The following is a 12,461-nucleotide window of genomic DNA, read 5'->3' on the forward strand; positions in this document are numbered from 1 at the left end:
TTCAACAGAATTCCTATACATACCACCATCATTCTTCACAGAATTAGAAAAAAAAATTCTAAAATTCATATGGAACCAAAAAGAGCCTGCATAGCCAAAGCAGGACTAAGCAAAAAGAACAAATCTGGAGACCTCACATTACCTGATTTCAAATTATACTATAAGGCCACAGTCACCAAAACAGCATGGTACTGGTATAAAAATAGGCATATTGACCAACGGAACAGAATAGAGAACCCAGAAATAAACCCAAATACTTAGAGCTAACTGATCTTCAACAAAGCAAACAAAAACATAAAATGGGGAAAGGACATCCTTTTCAACAAATGGTGCTGGAATAATTGGCTAGCCACATGCAGGAGAATGAAACTGGATCCTCATCTCTCACCTTATACAAAAATCAACTCAAGATGGATCAAGGACTTAAATCTGAGACCGGAAACTGTAACAATTCTTGATGATAACATTGGAAAAACCCTTCTAGACATTGACTTTGGCAAGGATTTTGTGACCAGGAACCCAAAAGCAAATGCACTAAAAACAGAGATAAATAGCTATGACCTAATTAAACTAAAGAGCTTTTGTACGGCGAAAGAAACAGTCAGCAGAGTAAACAGACCACAGAGTGGGAGAAAATCTTCACAATCTATACATCTGACAAAGGACTACTATCCAGAATCTACAATGAACTCCAACAAATTAGCAAGAAAAAAACAATCCCATCAAAAAGTGGGCTAAAGACATGAATAGACAGTTCTCAAAAGAAGATATACAATGGCCAACAAACATATGAAGACATGTTCAACATCACCAATTATCAGGGAAATGCAAATCAAAACCACAATGTGATACCACCTTACTCCTGCAAGAATGACCATTAAAAAAAAAAAATAGATGTTGGTGTGAATGTGGTGAACAGGGAACACTTCTTTACTTCTGGTGGGAATGTAAACTAGTACAGCCACTATGGAAAACAGTGTGGAGATTCATTTGAGAACTAAAAGTAGAACTATCACTTGATCCAGCAATCCCACTACAATCCCAGAGGAAAAGAACTCATTATATGAAAAAGATAGTTGCACACACATGTTTATAGCAGCACAGTTCACAATTTCAAAAATGTGGAACCAACCTTAATGCCCATCAATCAATGAGTGGATAAAGAAACTGTGGTATGTATATATGTGCTGGAGTACTACTCAGCCATAAAAAGGAATGATTTCATGGCATTCACAGCGACCTGGATGAGATTGGAGACTATTATTTTAAGTGAAGTAACTCAGGAATGAAAAACCAAACATCATATGTTCTCACTTGTAAGTGGGAGCTAAGCTATGAGGATGCAAAGGCATAAGAATGACACAGTGGACTTTGGGGCCTCGGGGGAAGAGGGTGGGAAGGGGATGAGGGATAAAAGACTACAAATTGGGTGCAGTGTATACTCCTCAGCTGATGGGTGCACCAGAATCTCACAAATCACCACTAAAGAACTTACTTATGTAAACTAACACCACCGGTTCTGCAATAACCTATGGAAATAAAAAAAAGAAAAAAAGATTTTTAAATAATTTTTTACATCTCTGCTTTTATCATTTGAAGGAGTATTAAAGTTTAATTTCACAGTTGAAGGTCATGTTTTCAACATGTATGTTTTGATACTATGTATTATAGCACAGATTGATTTTGTGTCGAAACACCCTGTAATGTAATTTATCTCTAGTGTTTTTATGTTTATACAAACTTAGATTGTGTTTATACAAAGGCTGTTTTATTTTCACTTGGTTGCAGTAATAATAGTTAACATTTCTTGAGCTTATGTTATGGTTGAAGCATTGTGCTGAGAGTTTCACATTTATTATATCCTTGAAAGTTTTAAAAAACCTAAGAAGATAGGTATTTTTATCCCCATTGTACATAGGAAGAGACTAAATCAAGGAAGATAAGTGGTGGCTGTTTTAGTTACTGTTGTTGCATACCAAGCCATCCCAAACTTGGTGGCAAAGAATAACGGTTGTATTATGCCTGTGAGTCAAGAATTCAGATGGGGTATAGCCCAAATGCCTTGTCTGGGGCCCTTAGCTGGAAAGATTCAATGGTGGGGTGTCCTGGAATAATAGGAAGTTTTTTTCACTCACATATCTGGTGCCTAGAAACCTTGAAGACTGTAACTGCCAATTGGAGAGCCATTATGTTAGCCTTTCTATTTGGGTTGACTCTCTTACAGTATAGGCATCTCAAGGTCGTCGGACTTACTATATGGCAGTTCACGGCTCTTAAGTGCAAGCATTTCAGCACATATTAGTTTTATTGCCCTTTACAAACTAGCATCTGTTGGTTACAAGTGAGTCATAAGCCATCAAGATTTAAGGGGTAGGGAACAGAGACCACCACTTCTTGGTGGGAGGAGTGTCAAGGTCACAATTGTAGGATGAGAGATCTTCTTGCAGCCATCTAAGTCTGAATTTCAATCCTTGCAGTCTGTTTTTTTAAAATTTTTTAATTTTTTTATTTCAATAGGTTTTTGGGGAACAGGTGGTGTTTGGTTAGATGAATACATTCTTTAGTGGTGATTCCTGAGATTTTGGTGCACCCATCACCTGAGCAGTGCACACTGTACCCAATGTGTAGTCTTTTATCCTTCGCCACCCCCATTCTTTCCCCCCAAGTCCCCAAAGTCCAATGTATCATTCTTAAGCCTTTGCTTCCTCATAGCTTAGCTCCCACATATGAGTGAGAACATACAATGATTGGTTTTCCATTCCTGAGTTACTTCACTTAGAATAATAGCCTCCAGTTCCATCCATGTTGCTGCGAATGCCATTATTTTGTTCCTTTTTATGGCTGAGTAGTATTCCATGATGTGTGTATATATATACACCACATATTTTTAAATTCACTTGTTGATTGATGGGCATTTGGGCTGGTTCTATATTTTTGCAATTGCAAATTGTCATGCAGTCTATTTTTGTGTATTTTTTTACCACTGTACTACTCTGCCTCCTAAGAATTCTTTAACCCTAACTCCTCAGTTGTTGCCAGTTGGGGTTCCAGGTATAGATAATAGACAGCTGATGTTTCTCTCCCTTTGTTGTATTTATTCTAGTTTGGTCTACATCTAGTTTGGATCACTTCCAGTTCTTTGGTGCTTCCTTAAGTCTGATAAAAATTCTGGTCACTTCATGCTTTACTGCCTTCCCTTTCTCCCCCAAACAGCTTGTATTCTAGCACCCATTTTGTATTTTAGCTATACCTTCCATGAATCATTTATTTTTAAGTTACTATAGTTTTACTTTTATTCAGCCTTTAATATCACATTGTTTTTGTCATTTCCTTTTGGGGGGGAGCATTTTTTTTTTATTCTTTCAAGCCCTGTTTGCTCCTGACAGCATTTTGTTCATATGTTAGTTATAGTACCTCTTACATTGTATTGTAGCCATCTGCTTATTGTTTTTTTCTTTAAATGTTTTATTGAAGAACAGGGATTTCTCATATGCAAGTTTGAATCTTTCCCTAGTAGTTAACACCATGACTAACACATACTGGCTGTTAGATGACTAACTTAGTAAAAGGTTGCCTACCTTTTATGAGATGGAAAACAATTAAAAATATTTTAAACAAGAAATAGATCTTTTTTTAAGCTATATTGTGTGTAGTGCTGCTAAGTAAAATTTGACAGTGAATAGTTTACTCTTTTTTAAATTTTGTTTGGTTTTTTTTTTTTTTTTGAGCTGGAGTCTCACTATGTTGCCCAGGATGGAGAGCAGTGGCGCCATCTCAGCTCACTGCAACCTCCGCTTCCCAGGTTCAACTGATTCTCCTGCCTCAGCTTCCCAGGTAGATGGAACTACAGGTGTGCACCACCACACCTAGTGATTTTTTTTTTTTTTTTTTTTTTTTTGTATTTTTAGTAGAGGTGGGATTTCACCATGTTGGCCAGGCTGGTCTCAAACTCCTGACCTCAGGTGATCTGCCTGCCTTGGCCTTCCAAAGCGCTGGGATTATAGGCATGAGCCAGTGAACCTGGCCTAAAAAATTGTTTTTAACCTGTGAGCACTCCTTAATATCCATATCAGAAACTATACATTTTTAAAGTTACTAAATATTAAAAATTTCATAGAAATTGAGTAATCTTATTGGTAAGTGTGAATGTTTTTGTGAAGTGTTTGATTCATGAGGATATATCTGTTTGGAGGAAGGTGTTTAGTGGAGCTTGACATCTGGGTTTTTAAAAGTAGGAAATTATTATACTTAAGCTAAGAATCACTGCTCAAGTAATAGGTTTAGCAATTTTCTGTGCCATTTAGGAAGTTATGTTTATTTTCTTTTTTCTTTTTTTGAGACAGGGTCTCCTCTGTCACCTGGGCTGGAGTCCAGTGGCACAGTTGGGCTCAGCCTCCCCAGTAGCTGGGACTACAGGCGCGAACCACCATGCCCAGCTAACTTTCGTATTTTTTTTAGAGATGGGATTTCACCACGTTGCCCAGGCTGGTCTCAAACTCCTGGTCAAGCAGTCTGCCTACCTTGGGCTCTCAAAGTGCTGGGATTACAGACCTGAGCCACCGTGCCTGGCCAGGAAGTTACATTCTTAGAATCATCAAATTTTTTTCAAATAAAAAATTTCCAAATACTTTAAATAATATACAAATCAAGCCTTAGTAGTGTTTACAAGAGTGACATTCCAGAAGCTATGTACTTCTTGCTGTTAATACAGTATATATGGTTATCTGATACTTTCATGAAAAGTACTTCATAGATTGCGATTGATTACAAATTGTCATTGTAAATGTGCGAAGTACTGTTGAGGTATGATTAATCCCATATATGAGTAATACACTAAAATTTAATCCACTTAAAATATATTTTCTTCATTGTGTTTTAAATTTCAAGGGTTTATTTCATAGTGCTACTTTTGTGCCTGTTTGCTTTTGCAGCTTAATTTTCCCATAGGGTGACGATTTTCACTTAACACAAGTTGTTTTTACTTTTGAATTGTGAACTTTTTCAGGTAGAAGAAGGCTGGTGGAGTGGAACCCTGAATAACAAGTTGGGACTGTTTCCCTCAAATTTTGTGAAAGAATTAGAGGTAACAGATGATGGTGAAACTCATGAAGCCCAGGATGATTCAGGTAGACTATTTTTTTAAATTTTTTAATTGATTTAAATAAACTTTATATAGCATCTAGTGTTTTATTTTGTATTTTTTGAAACTCTGTTCTTTCTTTTGAACTTTGAGTCAGCTTCAATTAGTCTACTTTAAAAAAGCAAATTATTATGGGGACCTAACTGAATTAAATATCTAGTCCAATAATTTAATATTTTTCTTTCTCTGATTTCTGCTTTAACCTTAGGTAAATCTTTAGTACCCTGAGTTTAAAATGATTCATCTTAGGTTATCTGATTTCTTCCTAGTAAAGATATATTTATATGCATTTTTGGTCTGCTGAGTTTGCAAATGGCCTGTTTAATACTTCAGAAATTTTAGAAATAAGAAACAACCTTACTTTTGTTATTTTCTGTATTCACATAATAGATTTTGTTTATTCCGGTTAGCCAAATGTCATTTAGTTATTTTGTGATGTTAGTTATTTAGAGACTCACCCACAAATTCTTCTTAATTTGCTCACCATTTAAGAGTATGATTGACAAAATTTTACCCCAAAGCTAGATTTAAATTTTGTTACTTTTAAGAATTGCTGTTGGAATTAGGAGAGTTTTGTTTTGTTTTCCAAAAGAGGTCTTGAATTTACAAGTGGAAATGTAGGGATAAGAATATGTTTTTCCTGATGGAAATGTATATGTAGTGAGAATTTTCGGGGATTTGCATTAGCTAATATTATTTGGCAATTTTATGATTAGATGGATTTATAGGTATTAGGAGTAGATCATAACCTTAAGGTTGCCAGTATCATTGGTTTTTGTTTTTAGAACCGGCTTAATGCAAATATATGAAAACTAAATATTAAAAATAATGAGATGAAGTTGTAAGATTGCTCAGACTGCTTATGTACTGAATACTTGTCATTGTGTCCCAATGCTACACTTATATGTTTTAATCTATCTTTACATACAAGATCATACTAAGGTGTTAGTCTTCCGTGATGGCAGAAACTGTGCCTTGGTTGTCTTTGCTTAACTGTAGTCTTTTTGTTTGCAAAACAGGAATAATTTTTTTTTTTTTAACGTGAAAGAGCTGTTTCGTGCATTGACAGGTAGTTTCTAAGCATAATGTTTGCAGCATCATAGGTTGTTGTGAGCTATTAGTTTTTTTTTTCTTGCTTTCTTTTATCAGTACTTTCAGTGTCTTACATATGGAAGAGTAAAAATTTTGAAATTAAGTAGGAAAACATAAAGTTGGTATAGCAAATGGGTTTATAAACCTCAGTGCACTCAGTGGTAAAAGAATGCAATTTTTTTTCCTTTTTTTTAAATTATACTTTAAGTTCTGGGATACATGTACTGAACATGCAGGTTTGTTACACAGGTATACATGTGCCATGGTGGTTTGCACCTATCAACCCGTCATCTACATTAGGTATTTCTCCTAATGCTATCCTTCCCATTGCGCCCCCCTCACCCCCCTCCCCCCGACAGGCCCCGGTGTGTGATGTTCCCCTCCCTGTGCCCATATGTTCTTACTGTTCACCTCCCATTTATGAGTGAGAACATGTAGTGTTTGGTTTTCTGTTCGTGAGAATGATGGTTTCCAGCTTCATTCATGACCCTCCAAAGGACATGAACTCATTCTTTTTTTTTTTAATTTTGTTTTTTGAGACAAAGTTTTACTCTTGTTGCCCAGGCTAGGGTGCAATGATGCAATCTTGGCTCACCACAACCTCCCCCTCCCAGGTTCAAGCGATTCTCCTGCCTCAGCCTCCCAAGCAGTTGGGATTACAGGCATGTGCCACCACGCCCAGCTAATTTTTTGTATTTTTAGTAGAGATGGGGTTTTTCCATGTTGGTCAAGCTGGTCTTGAACCCCCGACCTCAGGTGATCCACATGCCTCGGCCTCCCAAAGTGCTGAGATTACAGGCGGGAGCCACTGTGCCCAGCTGAACTCATTCTTTTTTATGGCTGCATAGTATTCCATGGTGTATATGTGCCACATTTTCTTTATCCAATCTAACATCGATTGGCATTTGGGTGGGTTCCAAGTCTTTGCTGTTGTTAAATAGTGCTGCATTAAACATATGTGTGCATGTGTCTTTATAGTAGAATTATTTATAATCCTTTGGGTGTATACCCAGTAATGGGATTGCTGGGTCAAATGGTATTTCTAGTTCTAGATCCTTGAGGAATTGCCACATTGTCTTCCACAATGGTTGAACTAATTTACACTCCCATGAACAGTGTACAAGCGTTCCCATTTCTCCACATCCTCTCCAGCATCTGTTGTTTCCTGACTTTTTAATGATTGCCATTCTAACTGGCATGAGATGGTAGCTCATTGTGATTTTGATTTGCATTTCTCTGATGGCCAGTGATGGTGAGCTTTTTTTCATAGGTTTGTTGGCCTCATAAATGTCGTTTTTTGAAAAGTGTCTGTTCATAGCCTTTGCCCACCTTTTGATGGAGTTTTTTTTTTTTTCTTGTAAAGATGTTTAAGTTCTTTGTAGATTCTGGATATTAGCTCTTTGTCAGATGGATAGATTGCAAAAATTTTCTCCCATTCTGTAGGTTGCCTGTTCACTCTGATGATAGTTTCTTTTGCTGTGCCGAAGCTCTTTAGTTTAATTAGATCCCATTTGTCAATTTTGGCTTTTGTTGCCATTGCTTTTGGTGTTTTAGTCATGAAGTCTTTGCCCATGCCTATGTCCTGAATGGTATTGCCTAGGTTTTCTTCTAGGGTTTTTATGGTTTTAGGTCTTACGTTTAAATCTGTAATCCATCTTGAGTTAATTTTTGTATAAGGTATAAGGAAGGGGTCCAGTTTCAGTTTTCTGTATACAGCTAGCCAGTTTTTCCAACAACATTTATTAAATAGGGAATCCTTTCCCCATTGCTGGTTTTTGTCAGGTTTGTCAAAGATCAGGTGGTTGTAGATGTGTGGCGTTATTTCTGAGGGCTCTGTTCTGTTCCATTGGTCTATATATCTTTTTTGGTACCAGACCATGCTGTTTTGGTTACTGTAGCCTTGTAGTATAGTTTGAAGTCAGGTAGCATGATGCCTCCAGCTTTGTTCTTTTTGCTTAGGATTGTCTTGGCAATGTGGGCTCTTTTTTGGTTCCATATGAAACATAAAGTAGTTTTTTTCTAATTCTGTGAAGAAAGTCAGTGGTAGCTTGATGGGAATAGCATCAAATCTATAAATTACTTTGGGCAGTATGGCCATTTTCATGATATTGATTATTCCTATCCATTAGCATGGAATGTTTTTCCATTTGTTTGGGTCCTCTCTTATTTCCTTGAGCAGTGGTTTGTAGTTCTCCTTGAAGAGGTCCTTCACATCCCTTGTAAGTTGGATTCCTAGGTATTTTATTCCCTTTGTAGCCATTGTGAATGGGAGTTTGCTCATGATTTGGCCCTCTGTTTGTCTTTTATTGGTGTATAGGAATGCTTGTGATTTTTGCTCATTGATTTTGTATCCTGAGACTTTGCTGAAGTTGCTTATCAGCTTAAGGAGATTTTGGGCTGAGATGATGGTGTTTTCTAAATATACAATCATGTCATCTGCAAACAGAGATAATTTTACTTCCTTTCTTCCTAGTTGAATGCCGTTTCTTTCTCTTGCCTGATGGCCCTGGCCAGAACTTCTAATACTATGTTGAATAGGAGTGATGAGAGAGGACATCCTTGTCTTGTGCCGGTTTTCACAGGGAATGCTTCCAACTTTTGCCCATTCAGTATGATAATGGCTATGACTTTGTCATAAATAGCTCTTATTATATTGAGATACGTGCCATCAATACCTAGTTTGTTGAGTTTTTTAGCATGAAGCAGTGTTGAATTTTATCGAAGGCCTTTTCTGCATCTATTGAGATAATTATGCAGTTTTTGTCATTGATTCTGTTTATGTGATGGATTATGTTTATTGATTTGCATATGTTGAACCAGCCTTGCATCCCAGGGATGAAGCCGACTTGATCATGGTGGATAAGCTTTCTTATGTGCTGCTGGATTTGGTTTGCCAGTATTTTATTGAGGATTTTCACATTGATGTTCATCAGGGATATTGGCCTGAAATTTTCTTTTTTTTGTTGTGTCCGTGCCAAGTTTTGGTATCAGGATGATGCTGGCATCATAAAATGAGTTACGGAGGAGTCCTTTTTTTGTTGTTGTTTGGAATAGTTTCAGAAGGAATGGTACCAGCTCCTCTTTGTACCTCCGGTAGAATTCGGCTATGAATCCATCTAGAGCTGAGCTTTTTTTTGGTTGGTAGGCTATTAATTACTGCCTCAATTTCAAAACTTGTTATTGGTCTATTCAGGGATTTGACTTCTTCCTGTTTTAGTCTTGGGGAGGTTTCTGTGTCCAGGAATTTATCCATTTCTTCTATATTTTCTAGTTTATTTCCGTAGAGGTGTTTATAGTATTCTCTGATGGTAGTTTGTGTTTCTGTGGGATCAGAGGTGATCTCCCCTTTATAATTTTTTATCGTGTCTATTTGATTCTTCTCTCTTTTCTTTATTAGTCTGGATAACGGTCTCTGTTTTGTGCAATTTTTTTTTTTTTTTTAAACAGGCAGGGTTTCACTTTGTTGCCGAGTCTGGTGTGCAGTAGCATGATCATAGCTCACTACAGCTTAACCTCCTGAGCTCAAGTGATCCTTCTGCCTCAGCCTGCCAAGTAGCTGGGACTGTAGGTATGCATCATGATGCACAGCTAATTAAAAACATTTTTTTAAAGAGATGGGGCCTCACTATGTTGACCAGGCAGGTTTTGGACTCTTGGCTTCAAGCAGTTCCCCCACCTCAGCCTCCCAAAGTGCTGGGATTACAGATGTGAGCCACCACATCTGGCCAAGAAAATTAATTTTAGAGAAAAAAGTCAGATAATATTTTAAAATTTAATAGATGATTCTATTAAACATAATTGATAAAAGATTTCTAGAAATCATTAAGATTATTACTAAAGTTAATGTGCTGTGTTTCTCATTCCACCATTTTAGACTTTATTAAGCTCCTTGACACTTTTGTCTTCATCCATAATTATGGTTTGTTTGTACATGAATGATTCATGCAGCTTTTTCCCACCTAATTCTTGTATGGAGCCTGCAGAAGAGTCAGGCTTTTGCTGTGGTAGAAAAGAGCATGAAGCGATAGAGCAAGTTCATAAAAATCTAGATATAGAGCTAGAAAGTCCTAGTACAACCCCTTCATTTTATAGTAGAGAAACTTAAGTCATGATTTACATATTATTTTATATATTTATTTTTGTTAGAACCAGGACTTCTAAGAATTTGGGCTTTTGGATCCCATTCCTCTGTACATTTCCATACTATTATATTACTCATCTCTGGGTCCATCCTTCTAACTCCAGTACAGTGATTTACTTTGAAACTTTTTTTTAACTTGGAGAAAAATTATAAAAATAAAACAAAGACCTCTCTTAGATCCTTTACCCTGATATACGAATTTTTAACATTTCACCCCATTTGCTAACTTATCATTCACCTTCTATCTAGATATCTGTATTTTATCTTTATTCTTTAGTATTTCAATGTGTATTTCCCAAGAATAAAGTTAGTCTCTTATGTAACTACAGTACAGTTATCAAAATCAAGACATTTAATATTGATAGTATTGTTTATTCTGTAATCTCCATACACATTTTTTTATTATTCCAGCATGTTCTTTATAGCTGTTTTTTCCCTCCCAGTCCTGAAAAGGATTATACATGGAATTTATTTCCAGTGTTTCTTAAATCTGTAATAGTCTTCTAGCCTTTTTCTGTTTTTTGTTTTCTTGACGTTGACATTTTTGAAGAGTTTAGGCCGATTATTTTGTGGAATGGTCCTGTTTGTTTGTCTTTTTCCCCCGATTCCTCATGATTAGATTCAGATTATATTTTATTGGCAGGACTATGGAGTGACGATGTCTTATGTAATATTTGGAGGCACATGGTGTCCATGTCTTTTTTTATTGGGGATGTTAAATTTGATTAAAATTTAATCATAAATTTAGTTTCAGCTGTGCTGCCACTGTACTTCTACTGTTTTTCTTCTTACAGTAAGTGTTTCATGGAGAGATACTTTGAGACTATGTAAATATGCTATTCCTCATCAGACTTTCACTCAACAGTTTTAGCATCATGGATAAATTTTACTCAAATAGTTGTTACTATGATGGTTACCAAAAATGGTGATTTTCTAATACCATCATCCCTTCTATGTGTATTACTTAATATTTTACTCTAAAGACAAACTTTTGTCTTTCTCCGGTTTATGTATTTATCAGTGTGGACTCATCAGAGGGTTCTGTTTTATTCATCAGGTATCAGTCTATTACCAGTATTATTTATTTTGATAACTGTATGATTTGGCTAGTGAGAGTTCCTTCAAGGTAACTTCTGTGACTTTTTAAAAAAGTCAACTTTATTGGAGATACAATTTACATACAGTAATTGTGTCGCTTTAAAATATACAATCTGATGAGTTTGACAGATGTATAAATCCATGAAAACATGTACAGAACATTTCCATCACCCCCAAAATATTGCTCATGCTTTTTGCAGTCCATTTCTTTTTCTGCCCTTAGTCCTAGGCAATCATAGATCTGGTTTGTCATTATGGATTAGTTTGCAGTATTATGTCATTTTGACATGTCTCCATCATTTTCTGTGAACTTCCTTACTCTGTGATATAAGATATTCCAAGCTCATTTTGAACCTTCCCTACCCTAGTCTTGGAATCAGCTACCTATCAAGGCAAACTTTTTTTTTTTTTTTGAGAGAGGAATAGTGTTTGGGCATCAAGATCTGGGTAGAGGTGTGGTCATTGCTACTGGGGTAATGCTTCTGAGCCTGCTTAGTGGATTAAGCTGGAAAATGCTTACATGCACATACAATCCCATACCTCTACCCATATGTCTTGATCGTTCATCTGTTTATCCATCTTTACTAGTACCTCTAATTCCAATTTAATACCAGAAGGTATATTTTCATCTCTAATGATTTTATTTCTAAGCTCATTGACCATAGAAATGTATGAAATGAGTAATTGAGTTTGCTTTACATGTATGTATGTATGTATGTATGTATGTATGTATGTATGTATTTATTGAGACGGAGTCTCGCTCTTTCACACAGGCTGGAGTGCAGTGGCGCGATCTTGGCTCACTGCAACCTCCGCCTGCCGGGTTCACGTCATTCTCCTGCCTCAGCCTCCCAAGTAGGCGCCCGCCACCACACCCAGCTAATTTTTTGTATTTTTAGTAGATACAGGGTTTCACCGTGTTAGCCAAGATGGTCTCAATGACCTCGTGATCCGCCCACCTCGGCCTCTTAAAGTACTGGGATTACAGGC

General features: G+C 36.6%; 1 protein-coding gene across 2 annotated transcripts in view; it reads left to right on the forward strand.

Moving 5' to 3' along the window:
• CD2AP (CD2 associated protein) overlaps nt 1-12,461 on the forward strand; it is a 142,217-nt gene that overhangs the window by 67,465 nt on the left and 62,291 nt on the right. For both annotated transcript variants that reach the window (XM_009451415.5, XM_527616.9), the window contains exon 5: nt 5,006-5,126. In XM_009451415.5, coding sequence (XP_009449690.1) covers nt 5,006-5,126 — 121 coding nt within the window. The remainder of the gene's footprint in view (nt 1-5,005; nt 5,127-12,461) is intronic.

This window comes from Pan troglodytes, chromosome 5 (genome assembly GCF_028858775.2).
Source record: "Pan troglodytes isolate AG18354 chromosome 5, NHGRI_mPanTro3-v2.0_pri, whole genome shotgun sequence".
NCBI classification, from domain to species: Eukaryota; Metazoa; Chordata; class Mammalia; order Primates; family Hominidae; genus Pan; species Pan troglodytes.